The 23,657-nt window shown below is 40.5% G+C and overlaps 1 protein-coding gene across 3 annotated transcripts in view; it reads right to left on the bottom strand.

Annotated features, from left to right (window-relative positions):
• The window catches only part of LOC112304836 (acyl-coenzyme A synthetase ACSM4, mitochondrial), a 36,010-nt gene that overhangs the window by 1,164 nt on the left and 11,189 nt on the right, over positions 1–23,657 (bottom strand). The window contains exons 5-13 of one of the 3 annotated variants that reach the window (XM_024560512.4): positions 18,690–18,833; positions 17,775–17,931; positions 15,982–16,061; positions 14,424–14,547; positions 11,662–11,742; positions 11,426–11,527; positions 8,622–8,749; positions 8,430–8,529; positions 6,490–6,609 (exon numbers count right to left, since the gene is read on the bottom strand). In XM_024560512.4, coding sequence (XP_024416280.2) covers positions 6,490–6,609; positions 8,430–8,529; positions 8,622–8,749; positions 11,426–11,527; positions 11,662–11,742; positions 14,424–14,547; positions 15,982–16,061; positions 17,775–17,931; positions 18,690–18,833 — 1,036 coding nt within the window. The remainder of the gene's footprint in view (positions 1–6,489; positions 6,610–8,429; positions 8,530–8,621; positions 8,750–11,425; positions 11,528–11,661; positions 11,743–14,423; positions 14,548–15,981; positions 16,062–17,774; positions 17,932–18,689; positions 18,834–23,657) is intronic. The other 2 variants (XM_045195503.3, XM_045195504.3) reach the window with 2 other exon arrangements.

Below are 23,657 nucleotides of genomic sequence, written 5' to 3'. Positions count from 1 at the left end.
TTTTACAGTTTGGATATTTTCATCCTGAGCCTTAAATTTGGTCACTTAAATCTTAAAGGCCTGCACTTTGAAGTTATAAGCATATTATGGCCTAAAAGTACTATGGTAGATGAATCATGTACTGTCTTTAAAAACAGTTTGCCACCATTATTTTTATCAGATGGGGCTGATTTAGTCCTATGAGGCCCCTTAGTAGTTACTCAGTTTTGCAGAGTCTATCAAAACTTCTAGTTTGGGAGTCGGGAAGATGGCAGCAACATAGGTGGGAGCGGAGTCCACTTCCCCTCAACGCCAGGGAAATACCTAGCTGATCTGAGGAGCAGAGCGAACAGCCAACAGTATTCCAGCATATATGAAGATCAGAGACCAAAGATAGAGGACATTGAAAGATCTGACGGTAAGAAGAGTGCTTAAGGACAATAAAGTCCCCGGGGACCGGGGACCAGGGACCCGCGCGGTACAAGGGCGGCAGAAGCGCCAGCCCAGGTGCAGGGGCTGCTGCAGGAGTCTTGGGAGAGAGCCAGGCTGAACTGTGAGCAGCCAGGTGCTTGTTTGGACCAGGGGGGCTTGAATAGGAAGAATTTCTCAAAAAGAAAAAGAAAATAGAGGCACTCAGGGGCTAGTTAGAGAACTCTCGGCAGCAGCCCCGGCCCCTGGTGCCCCTCCCCTCTGCCCCTGGACTGTTAGCACGGGATAAGCAGCCCCGGAGTCCCGGTGCTCACCTGAGGCCCGGTTGCGCTCACGCAGATTAGCAAACTGGGGGCCCACACATGAAACCCCAGAGGGGCGCCCACACCTGAAACCTCAGGTGGGAGAGCATCTGGAGCAGAGGCTAGCTGCTCCACCCACAGGCCCAAAACCTCCACCCGAGTGCCTCGTGATTCAGTCCCAGGGCGCCCCGCCCACACGAGAGACTCAAGCCCAGGCCTGCTGGATTGGCCACCCAAGCACAAAGCGGAGTTCCAAGCACAAAGCCACTTGAGCACTTCCCAAGCCAAAGCGGCTGGATCAGCCTGCTTCACGCTTCCCAAGTACAAAGCCGCTTGCCCGCATCCTGAGCACACAGCTGCTGGATTCGCTGGTGAACGGCCTGATTGCCTGCCAGGGACCACACCTACAATGCCTACCTAACACCTGCGCATAGAGCCCTGCAGGGCCTACTAGCATTCTAGGACAAAGGCAGAACACCCAGCAGAGGGGAGCTGCAGGGCTAGGGGAGACTGCAGGCTGAACAACAGCTAAGAGTGTGGCCCAGGAAGGGAGAAAAGTGAAACCAATCCTTCCAACCACCCCCTCCGGTTGCACAGACAGGACGACCAGCAGAACTAACCTGACGGGTTTAAAGCCAGCAGAAGATTTTTTTTTTTTCCTTTCCTCCTTTCCCCCTGAATTCCTTCTTCCTTTCTTTTTTTTTTCATTCCTTCTTCCTCCCATCCTTTACCTTTTTTATGCCTTCTCCCTGCCTTCTTTTATCTATTTCTATGTTTTAATTTTTGTTAAAATTCCTTCTTGCCTCCGATCTTTCTTTATTCCTTCTTCCCTCCTACCTTCCCTTTGTCCTTTTCTATTTCCTTTTTCCATCCTTCCCTTCTTTTTTTTTTTTCTTTCTTCCCCCCTTTCTCTTTTTCCCACAGGTGAGACAACAAAACCTGGAGTGCTGAAAAGACTAGAGTTAGACTGTGTTAAACCCATAAACATCAGCTCAAGACCAGTGAGCACAGGAGATTAAGGAGACAGCACCACCGAATCCCATTGGCATTCTACCATAGAAGTTCATACCATAAACCCAGGGAGTCAGAATAGAGCAATTTAAGAAGCAGAGGCCAGCAAGAAGAGTCTCACAAACAATGGGAAGACAAAGAAACAATTCCCAAATGAAAGGAAAGGAGGAAGTCTCAGAAAGAATGCTAACTGAAAAAGAGGCCAGTCAACTATCAGATACTGAGTTCAAAGCAATGGTTATCAAGAAGCTCACTGAGCTCTCTGAGCTCAAAGAGAACTACCAGAAACTACAGGGAAACTACAATGAACTCATTGCAAACTATATGAACATGAAAAAGGAAATAGAAACTATCAACAAGAGCCAAGACGAAATGAAGAATACAATTTCTGAATTGAAGAACACAGTAGAAAGAATGAAAAGCAGACTTGATGAAGCAGAAGATCGGATCAGCGAGCTGGAGGACAAAGTAGAAGAAAATACCCAGAAAGAGCAAGAAAAGGAAAAGAGGCTCAGAAAGAATGAAGAGGCAATACGGGAAATGCAGGACAACATGAAGAGTAACAATATCCGTATAATAGGAATACCGGAAGCAGCAGCAGAAGAGCAAGGGATAGAAAACCTGTTTCAAAAAGTAATCATGGAAAATTTCCCTAATCTGAGGAGAGATAAAGTCACCCAAATCCAGGAAACACAGAGAGTCCAAAGCAAGAGGAACCCAAATAGACCCACTGCAAGACACATAATAATTAAAATGGCAAATTTACAACACAAAGAGAGGATCTTAAAAGCAGCAAGGGAGAAAAAGGAAGTAACGTACAAGGGAGCCCCAATAGGTTAGCAACTGACTTCTCAATGGAAACGTTCCAAGCCAGAAGAGAATGGCAAAAAATATTCCAAGTAATGAGAACCAGAGGCCTGCAACCAAGGCTACTTTACCCAGCAAGGCTCTCAATCAAGATAGAAGGCCAAATAAAGAGTTTCCCAGACAAAAGAAGTCTAAAAGAATACACTTCTACCAAACCACCTCTGCAAGAGATGCTAAAGGGACTGCTTTAAGGAAAGGAAGGAAAAGAGAAAGACAGAGGAACACAGGTAGGATTAAAGACAATGAATAACTTCCTATCGATAATAACCTTAAACGTAAATGGATTAAATGATCCAATCAAAAGACATAGAACAGCTGAATGGATAAAAAAACATGACCCACACATATGCTGCCTACAAGAGACCCATCTCAGGACAAAAGACTTATACAGACTGAAAGTGAAGGGCTGGAAACAAATTTTCCAAGCACCGGAGAGGAAAAAAAAGCAGGGGTAGCAATACTCATATCAGACAAAATAGACTTCCAAAGAAGGGCCATAAAGAGAGACCCAGAAGGTCACTTCATAATACTCAAAGGAAGAATCCACCAAGAAGACATAAACATTGTAAATATATATGCACCCAACATAGGAGCACCCAAATACATAAATAAAATCTTGGAGGACTTCAAGAAAGATATTGACAGCAACACAATTATAGTAGGGGACTTTAACACCCCACTATCAAAAATGGACAGGTCTTCCAGACAAAATATCAACAAGGATATTGTGTCACTTAACAATACCCTAGAGGAAATGGACTTAACTGATATATACAGAGTTTTTCATCCCAAAGAAGCAAAATACACATTCTTTTCAAGTGTCCATGGAACTTTCTCAAAGATAGACCACATGATAGGACACAAAGCAACCCTCCACAAGTTCAAGAAAATTGAAATCATATCAAGCATTTTCTCTGACCACAAGGGGCTGAAACTAGAAACCAACCCCAAAGGACAAAACCCAAAACACTCAAAATCATGGAGACTGAATAGCATGCTATTAAACAATGAATGGGTCAAGAACGAGATTAGGGAAGAAATCAAAAACTTCCTGCAAACAAATGAAAACGAACTCACAACAACCTAAAACCTATGGGACACAGCAAAGGCAGTCCTGAGAGGGAAGTTCATAGCAATACAGGCCTACCTTAAGAAGATAGAAACAGTTCAAACAAACAACCTAACCCTACGCCTACAAGAAGTGGAGGAACAAGAACAAAGACAGCCCAGAGCAAGCAGAAGGAAGGAAATAACCAAGATCAGAGCAGAACTAAATGACATAGAGACTAGAAGCACAATTCTAAGGATCAATGAATCCAGGAGCTGGTTCTTTGAAAAGATAAACAAAATCGACAAGCCTTTAAGTAGGCTCATCAAGAAGAAAAGAGAGAGGATCCAAATAAACACAATTAGAAATGAAAGAGGAGAGATTACAACTGATACCATAGAAATACAAAGTATTGTAAGAAATTACTATGAAGAACTGTATGCCAAGAAATTTGAAAACCTAGGTGAAATGGACACATTTCTAGAAAATAGAATCTTCCAAAACTGAACGAAGAAGAAGCAAAAAACCTAAACAGACCAATAACAACAGAGGAAATTGAAGCAGTGATCAAAAAACTCCCAACACACAAAAGCCCTGGACCAGATGGTTTTACAGGAGAATTCTACAAAGCATTTAAGGAAGAGCTAACCCCTATCCTCCACAGACTATTCGAAAAAATCCAAATTGATGGAAGACTCCCAAACTCTTTTTATGAAGCCAGCATCATCCTAATCCCAAAACCAGATAAGGACACAACAAAGAAAGAAAACTTCAGGCCAATATCTCTGATGAACATAGACACTAAAATTCTCAAGAAAATATTGGCAAACCACATCCAGCAATACATTAAAAAGATCATCCACCATGACCAAGTGAAGAAAGAAATTAAGGAAGACACAAACAAATGGAAGCATGTACCATGCTCATGGATTGGAAGAATTAAGATCATCAAAATGGCCATACTAGCCAAAGCAATTTATAGATTCAGTGCAATCCCTATTAGAGTACCCATGACATATTTCACAGATATAGAATGAACATTTCAGAAATTTATTTGGAACCATAAATGACCCCGAATAGCTGCAGCAATTTGAGAAAGAAGAACAAAGCAGGAGGGATCCCAATACCTGATATCAAACTGTATTACAAGGCCACTGTAATCAAAACAGCCTGGTACTGGCATAAAAACAGGCACATAGACCAATGGAACAGCACAGAGAGCCCAGAAATAAACTCAAGTCTTTATGGTCAATTAATATTTGACAAAGGAGGCAGGAGCATAAAATGGAGCAAAAACAGCCTCTTCAACAGATGGTGTTGGGAGATCTGGACAGCTATGTAGAAAAAAATGAAACTCCATCACCAACTTACGCCACACACAAAAATAAACTCAAGATGGATAAAAGACTTAAATATAAGTTGTAACACCATAAAAGTCCTTGAGGAAAACATTGGCAGGAAAATCTCAGACATTCCACACAGCAACATCCTCACAGACATGTCCCCTAAAGCAAGGGACATAAAGGAAAGAATAAACAAATGGGACCTCATCAAAATAAAAAGCTTCTGCAAGGCTAAAGAAAATAGCACCAAATTCCAAAGAGAACCAACAGTATGGGAAAATATATTTGCCAATGATACCTCAGACAAGGGCCTGATCTCCAAAATATATAAAGAACTCACACGACTCCACTCCAGGAAGACAAACAACCCAATTAAAAAATGGGCAAAGGACTTGAACAGACACTTCTCCAAGGAAGACATACAGAGGGCCCAGAGACATATGAAAAGATGCTCAACATCACTAGCCATCAGAGAGATGCAAATTAAAACCACGATGAGGTACCATCTCACACCAGTCAGAGTGGCCAGCATAAACAAATCCACAAACAAATGTTGGAGAGGATGCGGAGAAAAGGGAACCCTAGGGCACTGTTGGTGGGAATGCAGACTGGTGAGGCCACTGTGGAAAACAGTATGGAATTTCCTCAGAAAACTAAAAATGGAACTGCCCTTTGACCCAGCAATTCCGCTGCTGGGATTATACCCTAAGAACCCTGAAACACCAATCCAAAAGAGCCTGTGCACCCCAATGTTTATAGCAGCACAATTTACAATAGCCAAGTACTGGAAGCAACCTAAGTGCCCATCAGCAAACGAGTGGATCCAAAAACTATGGTTATTTACACAATGGAATTCTATGCAGCAGAGAGAAAGAAGGAGCTTATACCCTTTGCAACAGCATGGATGAAACTGGAGAGCATTATGCTAAGTGAAATAAGCCAGGTGGTGAGGGACAAATACCATATGATCTCACCTTTAACTGGAACATAATCAACAAAAGAAAAAAGCAAACAAAATACCACCAGAGACATTGAGGGGGGGAACTGTCTAGCAGTGGCCAGGGGGGAGTGAGGTGGGGACAGTGGGAAGAGGGAATTGCTGGACCTATTATAAAGGATACATGGACAAAATCGCGGGGGATGGTGGGGGTGGAGGAGGGAGGTGGAAAAAAAAAAAGAAATTTACTTGTTTTAAAAAAATCCATATGCTGACATTGTCCAGAAAAATTTAACAGGTTTATTTATATTGTTATAAAGTTGTACTGCTTGAAACTTGTTCACTGAAAAAAAAACAAAAAAACAAAAAAAAACCTTCTAGTTTATCAAGCATTTGTAATATCCTAATATAAGATATTTTAAAGCAAAATTCTTATGGCTAAACAAGTTGAAATACATAATCTGTATGGAATGAGCCACCCTAAATTCAAAAGCTAGTAAAATCTATATATTGTACTTACTAGCTTAGACCCTGGTTTGGTCACATTCATTTACTTTTGGACAAAATACTTGCCTTTCTTGGATATTTGTAAGGTGCAGTTGATTTTTTCACATGATCCTGAAGTTCAAGTGTTAATTTCTCTGGGTTGGATGATTTAAATGGTGCAGATAAGACAATAAAAGCTTTCACTACCTGTAGGAGAAGAGTGAATTTATATTGATAATGTTTGTTTTTCAGACATATCAAGAGTTGGGAACCAATGCTGAACACAGATACTTATAAATTGTTAATAGCTTAAATGATGAATGCAAATGGCCACTGATCACCTCTGAATCTCTGAACAAAGCTTGGGTGGGTACAAGTAAGATTTTGAGATCTAATTGCAGATGGTGGCTTGTGAATGTGAGGAGTGTAGTGGTTTAGTAAAACTGAGGGTTGAGTTTTATTTACATGTTGCATATATATTTAACATTTCATCTGACTCATCCTATTTATTACACAGGCTGTCCTTGGTTTGCAGATGACCACTTACTCCATCAAACCTGTACTGTTAGGAGCATGTAGTAGGGTGACAAATGGAGGTGCTAGGGAACGTGTGGTTTGAAAGGGGATTGGGGAGGCCTAAAGGAGGATTGTGTATAATGGGAGATGGAATCTCAGGAAGCATCGATCTACCTTTGAAAGGTCTTTCTTTTTTCTTTTGAATCCTCACCCAAGGATATGTTTATTGATTTGAGAGAGAGAGGGAAGAAGAGAAATGTCTTGCCTGGTATTTTTTGCTTCTTTTTGTAATGCTATTTAACACCCACCAGTTAGATAATTATTGAGGTTAGCAAGTATAGTTTAAATTATTATTCATATATTGATTCTAATTTGTGTTTACTTTTGATGTTCAGCTGAAATCAGTTATATTGAGAGAATGAGAATATGGTGGCAGGAGAAAAATATTTTGGAGAATGGAGTCCATTGAGCAGGGAAGTGGTATGGGATGTTTGAGTGTGGGATCCATAGGGTCACTGCAGAGGGTCACTGGTGTGTGAGAGGAGGGTAGAGAGAGACGTGGGAGGATACTGATAGACAAATTGTTTTTGAAATTTTGCCACTTGCTGAGTCTGTAGGGACTTCCATGAGGAAAGGGATCTTTTCCCTCCATGCCACATAGCTTCCTCCTAGAGCTAAGGTATTGCTCTCATTCCCCAAATTTCCTTTCATGGGTCCTGAGGAGGCTTGTGGAGCTTGTTTGGCAATGTGGTCACAGTCTCCCATTTGCATTGTTTCTGTGAGAAAATACATTCTTAGTTCATGACAATAGTACATACACTAATACCTGTAGTTTTTGCTTATGCAGTATATGTTATCCTTTTTTTTTTTCTTTTGTAACTACACTGACTTTCCTGTGGATCATTACCCTAACTTATCTCTGGCAGAATTGACATTGACTACTACTTCCAATGACCTGCATATGATCCAGGTCTGGTTAGTCAGCATATACCATTCCCCAGACCACATTGGTTAGAGATGTGATCCAAGATAGGCAAATGCCATTCTGGGAATTGCTTGAAACTTGGAAAGAAAGCTGTCTCCTTCCTTGTGGTTGTGAAGCAGTGCACATCTGGAGTTGGTTGCTATGAAGTAGGGATAACCTTCCAAATGGAGGGAACATAACAGAAGAGCTAGTAAATGGAGAGACTAAGTTTTGTCAGCTTCGTGTGAACCCTTGGATGTAGCTGTACCTGTAGACCTCACTTATGGGTGAAATGATACATTCCTTTTTTTTTTTAAACTTAAGTCAGTTTGAGTTGAGTTTTTGTCATGTGCCACCAAAACAATCCTAATACATTCCCTTTGGGATACAATTCATGTGTAAAGTTGATTGCCAGTGTACATTTTTTCCACATGTATACCGCATGATGAGAATTACATGACTACTCTTGATTCACTCTTTAGAGTGGCCACATGGACAGAACTTGAAAACGTAAAATGGCTACTTTAATTAGTGACATTCATGCTACCTCTCCTCTGATTGGGTCTGGACTGCTGACAACAGCTGATTCAACAACTGCTGGGTGCTCAATCAGTGCACTCTCAACTTCAAATGGCCCAATACGGTAACTAGAAGAAAAGAGGTATTAGATCACACCACCACCAAGTCAGAAATCTCTTTTCGCAAGTTGTTACTTTCTAGCAGTGGTTAATGTACAAACCCAGAGGATATGATGACATCATCAGCTCTGCCAACAAACCAGAAATACCCATCGCTGTCCATCACTCCTCTGTCTCCAGTGACATAAAAATTCCCTCTTATTGTAGCTGCAGTTTTATCTGGGTTGTCCTAGGAATCAAAAGATGACACTGGAGATTAATTTGGCAAGAATAGAAAATGGGGTATGGCCTTTGCTGGGTGGCTCAGTTGGTTGGAACATCATCCATATACCAAAAGTTTACGGGTTCAATTCCCAGTCAGGGCACATACCAAGGTGGGTTTGACCCCTGGTCGGGATGCATACGGGAGGCAACCAATTGATCTTTCTCACATCAATGTCTCTCCCTTCCTCTCTAAAAAAAAATCAATAAACATATCCTCACATAAGGATTAAAAAAAAAGGAACTCCGGCCAAGATGGAGGTGTAGGTAGACACACTGTGCTTCCTTGCACAACCAAAAGAAGGACAACAACAATTTAAAAACAAAAAACAACCAGAACTGACAGAAAATCAAACTGTATGGAAGTCCAACAACCAATAGATAAAGAAGAAACATTCATCCAGACCTGTAGGAGGGGCAAAGAGGGGCAGCCAGGGTGGAGTAGACTATCAGCAAGGCGGCAGCTGGCGGACCCAGCCAGGTGGTGGGTTGTGAAACGGGGCAGGCCAGGCTGCAACTGGTAGACCCCCAAGTGGAGGCTGGCAGCCCCTGCGGCCCCACATTCACACATAGATAAAGCCAGAGGAATGGCAGGGGAGTGAAACAGACCCCGCAACACAGGGCTCCAGAGAGAGGAAATAAAGCCTCATACCTCTTGTTGAAAACACCCGTGGGGATTGAGGCAGCAGCAGGAGAAACTCCCAGCCTCACAGGAGAGTTTGTTGAGGACCCACAGGGGCCTAGAACATACACAAACCCACCCAATCGGGAACCAGCATCAGAAGGGCCCAATTTGATTGTGGGTAGCTGAGGGTGTGACTGAAAACCAGCAGAGAGTGGAGCAAACGCCATTGCTCCTTATTGGACCTCTCCCCCACATACAGCATCACAGTGCAGCAACCAGCATTACCCTGCCCTGGTGAATACTTAAGGCTCTGCCCCTTTATGTAACAGACGCGCCAAGACAAAAAAAAAAAAAAAAAGGCCCAAATGAAAGAACAGATCAAAGCTCCAGAAACAATACAACTAAGTAACAAAGGAATAACCAACCTATCAGATGCACAGTTCAAAACACTGGTAATCAGGAAGCTCACAGAATTGGTTGAATTTGTTCACAAATTAGATGAAAAAATGAAGGCTATGCTAAGAGAAACAAAGGAGAATGTACAGGGAACTAATAGTGATGGGAAGGAAACTGGGACTCAAATCAACTGCGTGGACCAGAAGGAAGAAAGAAACATCCAACCAGAAAAGAAAGAAGGAACAAGAATTCAAAAAAAAAAAGATGAGGAGAGGTTTAGGAACCTCCAGGACATCTTTAAACATTCCAACATCCAAATTATAGGGGTGCCAGAAGGAGAAGAAGAAGAGCAAAATACTGAAAACTTATTTGAACAAATAATGAAGGAGAACTTCCCTAATCTGGCAAAGGAAATAGGACTTCCAGGCAGTCCAGGAAGCTCAGAGAGTCCCAAAGAAGCTGGACCCAAGGAGGACCACACCAGGGCACATCATAATTACATTAGCCAAGATGGAAACAGAAGGAGAGAATCTTAGAAGCAGCAAGAGAAAAGGACACAGTTACCTACAAAGAAGTTCCCATAAGACTGTCAGCTGACTTCTCAAAAGAGACCTTACAGGCAAGAGGGGGCTGGAAAGAAGTATTCCAAGTCATGAAAGGCAAGGGCCTACATCCAAGATTGCTCTTTCCAGCAAAGCTTTCATTCAGAATGGAAGGGCAGATAAAGTGCTTCTCAGATAAGGTCAAGTTAAAGGAGTTCATCATCACCAAGCCTTTATTCTATGAAATGTTAAAGGGATTTATCTAAGAAAAAGAAGATAAAAAATATGAACAGTAAAAATGACAGCAAACTCACAGTTATTAACAACCACACCTAAAACAAAAACAAAAGCAAACCAAGCAAACAACTAAAAAGGACAGAACCACAGAAATGGAGACCACATGGAGGGTTATCAAGAGAGGAGCAGGAGGGGGAGAGAGGGGGGAAAGATACAGAGAATAAATAGCATAAATGGTAGGTAGAAATAGACAGGGGGAGGGTATGAATAGTATAGGAAATGTAGAACCCAAGGAATTTATATGTATGACCCATGGACATGAACTATAGGGGGGGGAATGTGGGAGGGAGGGGGTGTGCATGATGGAGTGGAGTGAAGTGGGGGAAATGGGACAACTGTAATAGCATAATCAATAAATATATTTTTAAAAAAGGAAAGAAATAAAAAGGGGTATGGTACCCATGAAGTGACTAGTACATTGCACATTCCATTTCTAAAAAAAATTATTTTTTTAAAAAGGTAATTCATAGTATAGAAAACAAAAGGCCTGAGAATATAATAAAAAGTAAATCTTTTTATATATTTACTCTCCCCAGGATCCTTCCCAGGTGTGAGAACAACCACTGCAACCAGTTTCTAACATACAATTTAATCTTTACAAAACTCTTAGGAGGTAGAAGATATTATTCCTTTTTTACAGTTGAGGAGGTAGACTTGGATGTTGTGACTTGCCCAAGGTTACAGAGTAAAACATGATGGATATGAAATTTGGAACCAAGTCTGTATGACTTCCTACACCACCATTTTCATTAAAGTATAAATAGCACATTCTACATTCTCATACCACATATTCTGAGAAGAAACAGAAGGGCCGTGTAGACTGTAGTCTGAGGGCAATTTCTCCTTCTTTGCCAGGTGGTAGGATGTTGCCATTTTCATCTATAATCTAGAATGAAAGAAACAATGTAGGTTCTTTAAGTTTTCTTTTCACAAAATGAAAATGGGTTATAAATAATTATATAATGAATAGCAGAAAACTATATAAAACATTCTATATTTAGCCAGGCATATGTTACCCACCTGGACATCGTAGGGTAGTACTCCCTTCCCCATCGAGCCTGGTTTAATTTCTTGTCCTTTCTGATTGGCACAAATTATTCCCTATTGGGAGAGCATGTTTCACATAAGTTTGTAAACATTCATATTAAGTAGCTATTTATATTATGGCAATGAAACAGGATTCAGTTTGACCAATTTTCTCAGTATGGAAGCTCATATGCTCATATTCTGAAATATTTAAGACCAGTGGTTCTCAAACTTGAATTTTTATCAGAATAACCTGGAGTATTGCTAAAATAGATTGCTGGGTCCCATCCAAGAGTTTCTAATTCAATAAGCCTGGGGACGGAGGTTCTGAAAATCTGTATCCCTACCAAGTTCCCACAGGCTGCTAATACTGCTGGCTTGAGATCCACACTTCAAAGATCACTCTTGTAGGCCAAGGGTGCCATTAAGTGCACCTTGGAATAAATTCCTTACTGGGGCTCTCTGGGGTCCTTCCCAGTGTGATGGAAAGATAAGTTGCACAATTCTGAACCTTTCCAAACCCAAACCCCTCTGAAACTCCTCTTGTGGGGAGGAGACAGGAAGACTAAGGAATAGTAAAAATTCCCCTCCAGCAAAACCTAATTAGGTAATTCAGAGGTTTTGGTAACTACTGGCAAGGTAAGGTATCCTGAGAAGCTCCCTAAAAATTTAGAACATGGAGAGACTTTTGGCCAAGATGGAGGCGTAAGTAGACACACTGTGCCTCCTCGCACAACCAAAAGAAGGACAACAATTTAAAAACAAAAAACAACCAGGACTGACAGAAAATCGAATTCTATGGAAGTCCGACAACCAAGGAGATAAAGAAGACACATTCACCCAGACTGGTAGGAGGGGCAGAGACCAGCAGCCAGGCAGAGAGAACTCGCGGCAAGGTGGCAGCTGGTGGACCCAGCTAGGTGGCTGATTGTGGAGCGGGGTGGGCAAAGATGCAGCTGGCCGACAAGGAAGCAGCTGGTGGACTGGGTGACAGACGGCGAAACCCACAGTTCCAGTGTGGGGAAATAAAGCCTCAAACCACTGATTGAAAATACCTTTGGGGGTTGAGGCAGCAGCAGGAGAAACTCCCAGCCTCACAGGAGAGTTCATTCGAGAGACCAACAGGGTCCTAGAACATACACAAACCCACCCAATCGGGAACCAGCATCAGAAGGGCCCAATTTGATTGTGGGTAGCTGAGGGTGTGACTGAAAACCAGCAGAGAGTGGAGCAAACGCCATTGCTCCTTATTGGACCTCTCCCCCACATACAGCATCACAGTGCAGCAACCAGCATTACCCTGCCCTGGTGAATACTTAAGGCTCTGCCCCTTTATGTAACAGACGCGCCAAGACAAAAAAAAAAAAAAAAGGCCCAAATGAAAGAACAGATCAAAGCTCCAGAAACAATACAACTAAGTAACAAAGGAATAACCAACCTATCAGATGCACAGTTCAAAACACTGGTAATCAGGAAGCTCACAGAATTGGTTGAATTTGTTCACAAATTAGATGAAAAAATGAAGGCTATGCTAAGAGAAACAAAGGAGAATGTACAGGGAACTAATAGTGATGGGAAGGAAACTGGGACTCAAATCAACTGCGTGGACCAGAAGGAAGAAAGAAACATCCAACCAGAAAAGAAAGAAGGAACAAGAATTCAAAAAAAAAAAGATGAGGAGAGGTTTAGGAACCTCCAGGACATCTTTAAACATTCCAACATCCAAATTATAGGGGTGCCAGAAGGAGAAGAAGAAGAGCAAAATACTGAAAACTTATTTGAACAAATAATGAAGGAGAACTTCCCTAATCTGGCAAAGGAAATAGGACTTCCAGGCAGTCCAGGAAGCTCAGAGAGTCCCAAAGAAGCTGGACCCAAGGAGGACCACACCAGGGCACATCATAATTACATTAGCCAAGATGGAAACAGAAGGAGAGAATCTTAGAAGCAGCAAGAGAAAAGGACACAGTTACCTACAAAGAAGTTCCCATAAGACTGTCAGCTGACTTCTCAAAAGAGACCTTACAGGCAAGAGGGGGCTGGAAAGAAGTATTCCAAGTCATGAAAGGCAAGGGCCTACATCCAAGATTGCTCTTTCCAGCAAAGCTTTCATTCAGAATGGAAGGGCAGATAAAGTGCTTCTCAGATAAGGTCAAGTTAAAGGAGTTCATCATCACCAAGTCCTTATTCTATGAAATGTTAAAGGGATTTATCTAAGAAAAAGAAGATAAAAAATATGAACAGTAAAAATGACAGCAAACTCACAGTTATTAACAACTACACCTAAAACAAAAACAAAAGCAAACCAAGCAAACAACTAAAAAGGACAGAACCACAGAAATGGAGATCACATGGAGGGTTATAAAGAGGGAAGTGGGAGGGGGAGAGAGGGGGGAAAGATACAGAGAATAAGTAGCATAAATGGTAGGTAGAAAATAGACAGGGGGAGGGTATGAATAGTATAGGAAATGTAGAACCCAAGGAATTTATATGTATGACCCATGAACATGAACTATAGGGGGGGAATGTGGGAGGGAGGGGGTGTGCATGATGGAGTGGAGTGAAGTGGGAGAAATGGGACAAGTGTAATAGCATAATCAATAAAATATATTTTAAAAAATGGGCAAAGGATAGGAAGAAATGTTTTATTAGAAAGGATATACATATGGTAAAAAAAAAAATTTAGAGCATGATAGAGACACTTGGGGGCTTAGTTGACAGTCCTGGGGTTAAAAGGCTTTGCTTATTAAACGTACCACTTCCGTCTGTCCATAGCCCTCGTACAGTTCCAGCCCAGTCTGTCCCTTCCACTGTTCCCGCACCTCTGGGTTGAGCGGCTCCCCTCCTGTCAAGCAGTGCCGCAGCTTCTTGAATTTATATCTTGAGAGACAGAGTTGCATGGGGTCTTTGGGGGAGAAATCTGAGTGGCTTTCATTACAAGATAATTGGGATGTTATAGCAACAAACAAATGAGCTAGGAGAGGAAAGTCTCAGGAGGGTTACTTAAGAAATATTTGTTGAGCACCTCCAATCTTGTCAGACATTGTTCCAGGCATGCTAGTGATTAAAACAGAGTTTCCTGACACAGCTTACATTTTAGCAGGTTATTAAAAAGGGGAAAAGGTAGGGGAAAATGCTAATAATGATATTAAGCACTTACAAGTGATATATTAATAGCTAACATTAGTTGAGCATTTACTATGTTGTAAGGGCTTTAGGAGCATTCTCATAATCCTCATAACCCCTACTTTACAGGTAAGGAAACTGAAGCTGAGAGAAGTTAAGGAACTTTCCCAAGGTCTCACAGTAAAGATCTGAGCTGGATACTCTGCGATGTGCACTTAGCACTTGTGAGGTGCCTCACCAAGCATTCTGCTTACACTGAATTCTCACCATAACCCCATGAGGTGCTCTTAATCCTGTATGGATGGAGTTAAGGGAAGCTTATCAAGGTCATCTTGAGTGTCCAAAGTCACACTGTTAGTAAGTAGCAGAGTCTTGCCTTTTTGACTTTGGAGCTTGAGCTTTTAACCAGAGGCCTCAGGTGAGAAAGTTTGGAACAGCCTTACTCTGATACAGTGAGGTTCTAACTGGATCAGAGGGTGTGGTAGGACATGAATATTGCCTATTCAAAATAACCTTTGAGTAGCCTTTGAATTACTCTTGAAATGTGACCAGGGTGCTTACATTTGAGGGCCACAAAGGAATTGACACTAACTAGGATGAGAGAAGATTCATATCTGCTTTATTCTGTCTCTCACAGCACTTTCCCTGTTGGGTATCCACACTTTAGGGGAACAGAGGGTGGGTGAGCCTGCACTCACTATTTAAATTGTTCCTTTCTTCTTTCTCTCCTCATGCATTCAGTGTATACTACTCAAATATATGTTGCAACTACACTGGATATTCAGGTGATTTGGCCAAATTGAATAGAATCTTCAAATCTTAAAACTTCATTAGTTTCTCTTCAAGGCAGTATAAATGCATTATGCTTGTTTTTTGGGGGGTGGGAGGTGGTGGGAGTTCTGGGACTGTAGGGCTCAGGTTTTTCCTGGAAAATGTTCAGAGGCTATCCCTGTTATTCTTAAACTGGGGGGCAATTTTGCCTCCTTCCCCACCCCTGGAGACTTTAGAAAATATCTGAGACATTTTTGATCATCACACCTGGTGGAGAGGGAGGTGCTACTGGCATCTAGTAGATATATTGCTGCTCAACATCACACAATGCACTGGACAGCCCCCCCAGGGCACAGAATTATCTCCTCCCAATATAGCTTTTGTCTGTAGTTCAAATGAAGATTTCTGCCCATGTACCTCTTTAGGTCTTTTTGCACAAGCATCCGGTACACAGTGGGAGCACTGCACAGGGTCGTGATGGGGTAAGTGGTAAGTGTCTGTATGATGGAAAGACACAGGTGTCAAAAGTGGCTTGTTAAAGTCCATGTCTAGAGCTGATGTCTACAACCCCAGATTCTCTTTCATTTTAACATGTACCCATCTCATAGGAATAGGAAAGGAAGTATTTATTAGTTGTCACTAGTGACTGTATGTCCATTGGGAATTTTCAATATTGGAAGGAATATGTATGTGTTACAGTATTAGACATACACAGTCAAATTTAACAAAAAGTGAATTGTTGAATTTGAGAACCATTGTAAAGTTTGAACTTGATTTATTCTACTTTGGGGCTGCAAATTACCTAACATGGTGGAATTTTGAAGTATTGACTGATGGATAGTACTGACTCTAGATCTATAAACTAATCTACCAAAACCTTTCAAACACTGTTTCTATAAAAAATTTCCATCCTTTTGAGTGGATTGATGAAATGCATAAGTAAGGCATTTTCAGGCCTTTTATTAATTAAGATTTGCAGGACTCATTATGCTTCTAACTTCTTAAAATCAAGGCATCTTAAATCTGGAGAAATAATATTTTAGAGCTCTTTTTTCTAGACAGGTTCCACTATATTACATAATGAGTCAACAGTATGTATCTGAGAGATCATTCTAAAACTGTATGTCTAGGTTGTCTGGATTATCATAGGTCAAGTATAACACTTGATCTGTAAACAAGCATTTCTACTGTGTATAGTTGCTCCCTAGATTCCAGCTGTTCTTAATTAGTGTAGTATCTATAACTAAGAATAGTGTGAATCCATAAACATTTTATCATGCTTAAAATACATGTTACATTTGTAAAATAGTGTTCTTATTTTAATATCTTATGTAATGTTATATTAAATAAGATTAATAATATAAGAATATATCATGACATTAATATATATTAATTGATATTAACAATATAATGTTAATATATCTTAATGTAATAGTAAATATAATATTAAGAGGTACCTTAAAATAAAAAAATTAAGTATAAAATATGTAATATTTTATAAAAGTATACTTATTTTACAAATGTATGTTTTGAAACTATAGTGTCAACTCATCTACTTTGGGGAACTTTGCAAACCTGATGTAGAGATTGCAGTTCTATGTTACCTGACATTTCTGTTAAGATGTCAAGCCATCTTGTCAGGCCACTTGGCAAAATAACAGGGTGAGGATAGCTTTTATGCACAGACAAATATAGTGTTTATTTAATGATATGTACTTTTTAAACTTAATTGATGTTTCATGGTTGAAAATAATTGGGCTGAATCCCATTTTTCTAAAGGCTAAAGAAATCGGAGCCATTTGATATCTAGCTGTGTTTGGTTGAGAAGGAGCATGCTGAGTGGAGTTCTGAGAATTAACAGAGCTTCTCATGGGGAAAATGAGCTGCTCTGGCAGAAAGTTGACTCCACCTTCAGTTTCCTCCACACAGTGTTTCATATTTATCAGTTCTCTTGTTTCACTAATCAGATTTGTTTAGACTGGAGAATTCTAATTTGTTATTTAGAATTAGACTCTTCAGCAGGTACAGATATAGCGACATTAGCAAATCCTGAACAGTTTGAAGCACAGGTACATTCAAAAGCCCTGAAGACTCTAGGTCTTAAAAAGGAATGATTTCCATAAACCCAAGAAGTCCTGTGTTCTAAGGATTCATCTTTCTGTGGTTTTGGGGGAGACAAGGGAGAGATGTAGCCAGAAGTTATGACTTACGTCTAGGAAGGTGTTAGTGTCAAACTGGGCCATCCGATGCACAAAGACACAGGCTCCCTGAAGCCAGGAAGAAAACACACTGCCAATGGCGGCCTTGACCCAGCCAGTGTCGGACATGTTCCATATGATATCCGATGACTTCAGATCTAGCCAATACCTAAATGATATGGAGAAGCAACAGACAGACAAAAACAAAACAAAACAGCCAGGAAAGCAATCAAACTGATGCCTTTGAGGACTGACTGGAACCTCAATGACTGCAGAGAAGGGTCAAAGGAAGCCCCAAGGCAGCATGAGTGATTCTACTCCCCACTTTTGTTAGAAGACTTTTTCAGAATCCTAGGTAGTCTGAGAATGGAGTGGGAGGCTGGGTTTGGTATAATTTTCTGAGTTTGTCCATTGATGCAACAAATATTTATTGAGCAAATATTATATGCTAGGCAATGTTCTACCTAGGATAGTGAGCAACATAGACTAGAAGATCCATGCTCTTATTTTAGGGAGATAGATAGTGAATAAGCACAGAATAAAGTGAATTAATATGTAAATTGATATTGTAATTTTAAATAGTGATAAGTACTATGAGAAAAATAAAACAAGGTAATGTGATGGTTTGGGGATATCCAGGAAGACCTTTTGGAGTACATGAATCTACCTGGTGGTGAAGAGAAGGAGCCAGACATGCTCTCATGGGGATTTATTCAAGGTTGATTCTTAAGTTCTTGCTTGATCAGTTAGTGAGCTTATGCCATGTGCTGAGCTAAAGTTGGGCGGGGGCATCAAGAGTTCTGTTTTCTAGATGTTGCATGGGAGATGTCTGGTAGCAATGCAAGTAGAAGTGTCAACTAGATGCCTCGATACACATTATTAACAGCTCAGGAAAGAATTTAGCCAAAACAGAGTTTTGCTCCCTACCTTCCGCAGAGGGTATACCCAATTCCAAGGCTGCTCTGAGAGTGCTGGGCCATCTTAGGAGAACCTGTGGTCCCACTGGTGAAATAAATGGCCATCGGCTCTTGACTTTCTGTCTCCACACAGGTGTGCTCTGCAGAGGCAGACCTGTAAAATATGGACCGCCAAATGGGCGCTGAAGATGGCAGATCAGTTCAACTGGTGTTTCTTTTGTTTTGCTACTTATGCCCTCTTGACACCAAAGATAGTTAATAGAACAGAGCCTAATCCAAAGCCTCCCTGAGAGGAATTTCCTCATGAAATCTTAGAGGGACTTTGCAGATCAGTGCTCAGGTTTAACATCTCACCTCTCCTCTCTCTCTCAAAAGATTTTTATTTATTTATTTTTAGAGAGAGAGGAAAGGCAGGGGAAAGAGAGAGAGAAAAACACCTATGTGTGAGAGAAACAACATTGCCTCTCATATACACCCTGACTGGAGACAGCACCTGCACCCCAGGTACATGCCCTGACCAGGAATCAAACTGATGACCTTTCACTTTGTGGGATGATGCCTAACCAACTGAGCCATACTAATCAGGGCTCACCTCTCTCTTTTTAAGCTGTATCTCCTCAGAGGCCAAAGAGATAGCCAAGGTCACTTTCAATTAAAAAAAGAGGTATATTTTACTTATTTAAACATTTTTTCTAAGCGCCTTTTTTAATTTATGAATTTTTTAAAATCAGTTTTGAATCTTTGTAAATTATTATTATATTGCAGGAGTTTTTATGATTTAAAGGAAGATCTTTTGGCATTTGAATCAATCTTTTTAATACTTTTTATTCAATATCTCTGGTGGACACAGTTAGTTGCTTACCAGATAGCATCCCTTCCTTCTTCCTTGAATTGATAAACTTCTGATATTGTTCAGGTATCTTGTAGCCATGTGCTTCAGGTGGGGAAACTTCCCTATACAGCTCTGGGAGGTTGGGAGTGGGAGGTCAAAAATTAATCTTGATTAATCTAAGTCAATCTGGTTTAGCCATCATGGATGGTCACATGATGCAGTTATGGTCAGTGAGAATGGGAAATGTTTCCTTGTTCTAGAAAGAGTCAGGAGGAAATGATGCTGCCTTCCTCTATCCCATCCATTTTGTTCTCTGGCTTTTGGGTATTGCTGTGAAAGTGCATGGTGTCTGAAACAACCCAGCCATACTAGGATCATGAGAGGAATTAGACACAGCTAAGGTGGCATGATGGAAAGATGAATGAATCTGGATTCTTGCTAACTTCATTGAGCCACTAAATTAACCAACTCTCATTCCATCTCTGTACTTCTTATTTGTGGTATAATACAATTTTTGTATTGTTTAAGCCACTTTTGCTTGTGTCTCCTATTACTAAATCCAAGAGGATTCTAACTGTTAACACTGTGTAACACTGTCTGAATAGAGACCTCCAACAATTCCTTCCATCCTTGTACAAGCACGTCCTCTGTCCTTAAAACTGTGCTGGCTTTGAGTTAGTTAGACCAGTAGAGTATGGCAGAAGTTCTGTGACTCTTCATCCTAGGCTTCAAGAGGTTTTTTTTCCCCCACTTTCACTAGGAGGAACACAAAGCTGTTACATAAAAATGTTCAGACTGTCTTGCTGGAGATAGAGGCCATGTACAGGAGAAGTGAGGTGTTGCAGCGGACACCAAAGCCTCAGACTTGTGAGTGAACACACTTGGATCCTCCATTCCAGTCAAGCAGATGTAGAACAGAGATAAGCTGACTCTATCAAGGCCTGCACAAACTCCTAACCTACACAGTCATGAGCAAATAAAATGATTATTGTTTTACACCACTAAGTTTTGGGATGTTTCGTTACTCAGTGGATAACTGATAAAATGCTCCCAAATTTTTGAGACTCTTGTATAATAGTTTTAATTTCCTGGGTTGTAGGAAATAGGGTAAAGGACACCATTTTAGTTCATCTTGTTGACAAGATGATTAAAATAAAATTATCATTGAAACTGTAAAACAGTGAGGATTAATTATATAAACATATGCTATATTGTCAAAAGTAGTTTCATGTAATATTAATGTGGTTTTTCTTGCTAACTTGTCTCTTCCACTGTATTGATTCAATATATGAATAGAGTGAAGATGGTATGTGTTAGGTGGTAGAAAAGGGAGTTTCTTCACAGTATCTGATATCCATGAAAACAAAAAAATACCTCCTATTTTGAATGCTTCTCAAACCTGTATAGAAACCTTTAGTTATAAGGCTTTTCATTTTTTCTTTTACTAAAAGAACAGACACTACAATCTGTGAGTGACAAGGAGATTTTCAAGCAGTGACTCCATTATCTGACTTGTCTGTTTCATGGGATATTTGAGCTATGTCTTTCTGGATTGTTCAGAACTGATTAAATGTTTATGACTTCCAGAATTGCCTTTATCTACTTGAGGCTGAGACTCATATCTACCACTTGCTAGATATTTGGATGTTTGCAGACCCCTCAATCTCAATTTGTCCAGCTTTATACTCTTTCTCCAGCTAATGGTAGCCACCCACTCAGTCACTCAAGTTAAAAAGCGGACCAGCTCAACTCCTTCCTTCATCCTCTATGTCCAGTCAAGCTCTGAGTCTTGCCACTTCCTTAATGTGCCTCCTTCCTTCCATCGCATTCAACAGAGCCCAGATTTAGATCCTCATTGTTTCTGCCCTACATTAGACTCCAAGATGGTCTCCCTAATTCCGATTTGGTTCTTCTAAATTTAATTTTCTATACAGCTGTCAGAGAAATATATTTAAAATCCAGAACTGACCTTGACACTCCCCTTCTTAAAATTCATCGTGGCTTTCCTCAATTGTAGTTTAAATTAAAGATTTAGCACGCATATGGGGTCTTTATATGGGAGGCCATATTCTGGCTTCTACTGTGACTCCATAACTGTCCATCCCCTGCACACCTTAGGAAGTTTTTGCTTCCATATCTTTGCTCATGCTGCTCTAGTCCACTCTAGAATTCAGGGTTCTAGATCCACAGGGAAGGGTCTTTTTTACTAGGATAGAAAGGGAGAAACATCAGTCTGGCCCATAATTTTGTCATTTTCTGCATCCTATTATACATATTCTGCAAAGTGTTCATGGACTTCTATCCTTGGGAGGCAGAAGGACGGTGAGAGGTCTTAAAATGAACTCCTTGAATAGAAGATTAACTCTAACAGTGTGAAATTAGACCTGATTCTTGCTTTGTGTGGATTTCTGAAAGACTGGCCAACTGTTGACAATGACAGCTCCCCTTTCCTTAGTTTTTAGAGAAACAGTCCATGGCACTTTTGGAGTTATGATACTCCAAAGTTCTTTTGAAGTGAGGATTCTGTTTATCTTGAAAATAGCCCCTCAAAATTTGAAATTCAATTTGAAATTCACATCAATTTGAAATTCACATGAGTTCAAAGACCCTTTTCTTTTGTCAATTTTGTGGCACCTTTAAGGTTTCTTGGGGACCCAGCAGAATGTTGGAGAGTTGTTAAGGACAGAGGAAGAGTCTCTGAAAAGGGATGCTTGCTGCCCAGGGGGTATGCAGTACAACTAGGACAGGGAAGAAAACAGAACTGCAAGGTATATGTATTATTTTGTTAATCTTTTAAAATGTTTGTTTTTTATATCGATGCAATGCACAAAAGTACATGTATATAATTCATAAATTAGTAAATATTCATCTGTCAGGGGAGCATATTAAAAATATTTTACTAATCGAGATGCATACTCAAATATTCTGGATATCACTACCTTAGGGAACCACTGCACTGCTAAAGGACTTTATTAACTTTAAAATAATAAGGATAGTAATTATAATTACTCTTTACACTGTGCCAGGCATCATGCTAAGCCCTTCCCACGTGTTATCACATGTGGTTCTTCTGTACCCCATGAGTGAGATGCTGTCTTTATTGCCGTTTTATGGAGAAGATACAGAGTCTCAGAGATGCTACTTGACCTATGCAAAGTTACATAGTTTATAAAAGACACAAACAGGATTCACTGGCATGGCCCTTGGGAAAGAATTTGGGGATTGGCTGGTAGGATTTGGTTTATATTAATTAGTAGGATAAAATTTCATTCCCACAAAGGAAATTGCTTTATTATTCAACAGGGATTTCATATCTGTTTTCTATAAACTTCTCCAGGAGATTTAAAAAATATATAAGTTATTTCACAGCTATTTGAAGGATCATACCATTTAGTAATATTTTACTTTCTTTTTTACAATTTAGGAAGCACTTTCTCACATATTAGCTGATTTTATACTGCATTACTCCTTAATATATGCAGAATAATCATCCCCATTTTACATACAAAGAAAATTGAGGTTAAGTGATCTGTTTTGTTGATTCATTGGGTAAATATTTTTAAAGCACCAACTTCATGGTAGGGACTGGGGAGAGAGTGATCGCTAAACAAGCAGGGCCTCTGCCTTTTTGGAGTTTACAGTCTAGGACAGGGACTAGCAAACTTTTTCTTTAGTGGGCCAGATAGTCAATATCATAGGCTTTGTGGTCTTTGTGATCTCTGTTGCATCTACTCAACCCAGCTCTTGTAAGATGAAAGCAGCCATAGACAATATGTAAACAAATGGGTGTAGCTGTGTGCCAATTAAACTTTACTCACAAAGCAGGTGCCTTGCCAGAATTGGCCCATGGGCCCTAATTTCTCCCAGTGGTACAGGAGAAAACTAGTAAATAAGGAACAAGTGACTGGACATGATATTCAGATAGTATTGAGGGCTATGAATAAAACAACAGCACTCAAAGTCCAGAGTGGCTTGGAATTCTGCTCTAGATGTGGTGGCCACAGACAGCCTCAGTGAGGGAAAACATTCAAGCTATCTGATGGGAAGGATTGGAGAAGAGCATTCCAGGCAGAGAAACAGCAGGTACAAAGGCCCTGAGGTAGGGCATGTTTGAGGAATAAATGGATGGCCAGAGGGAGTCAAGGC

Source organism: Desmodus rotundus, chromosome 1 (assembly GCF_022682495.2).
Source record: "Desmodus rotundus isolate HL8 chromosome 1, HLdesRot8A.1, whole genome shotgun sequence".
NCBI classification, from domain to species: Eukaryota; Metazoa; Chordata; class Mammalia; order Chiroptera; family Phyllostomidae; genus Desmodus; species Desmodus rotundus.
This window is presented reverse-complemented; position numbering and strand designations above follow the sequence as displayed.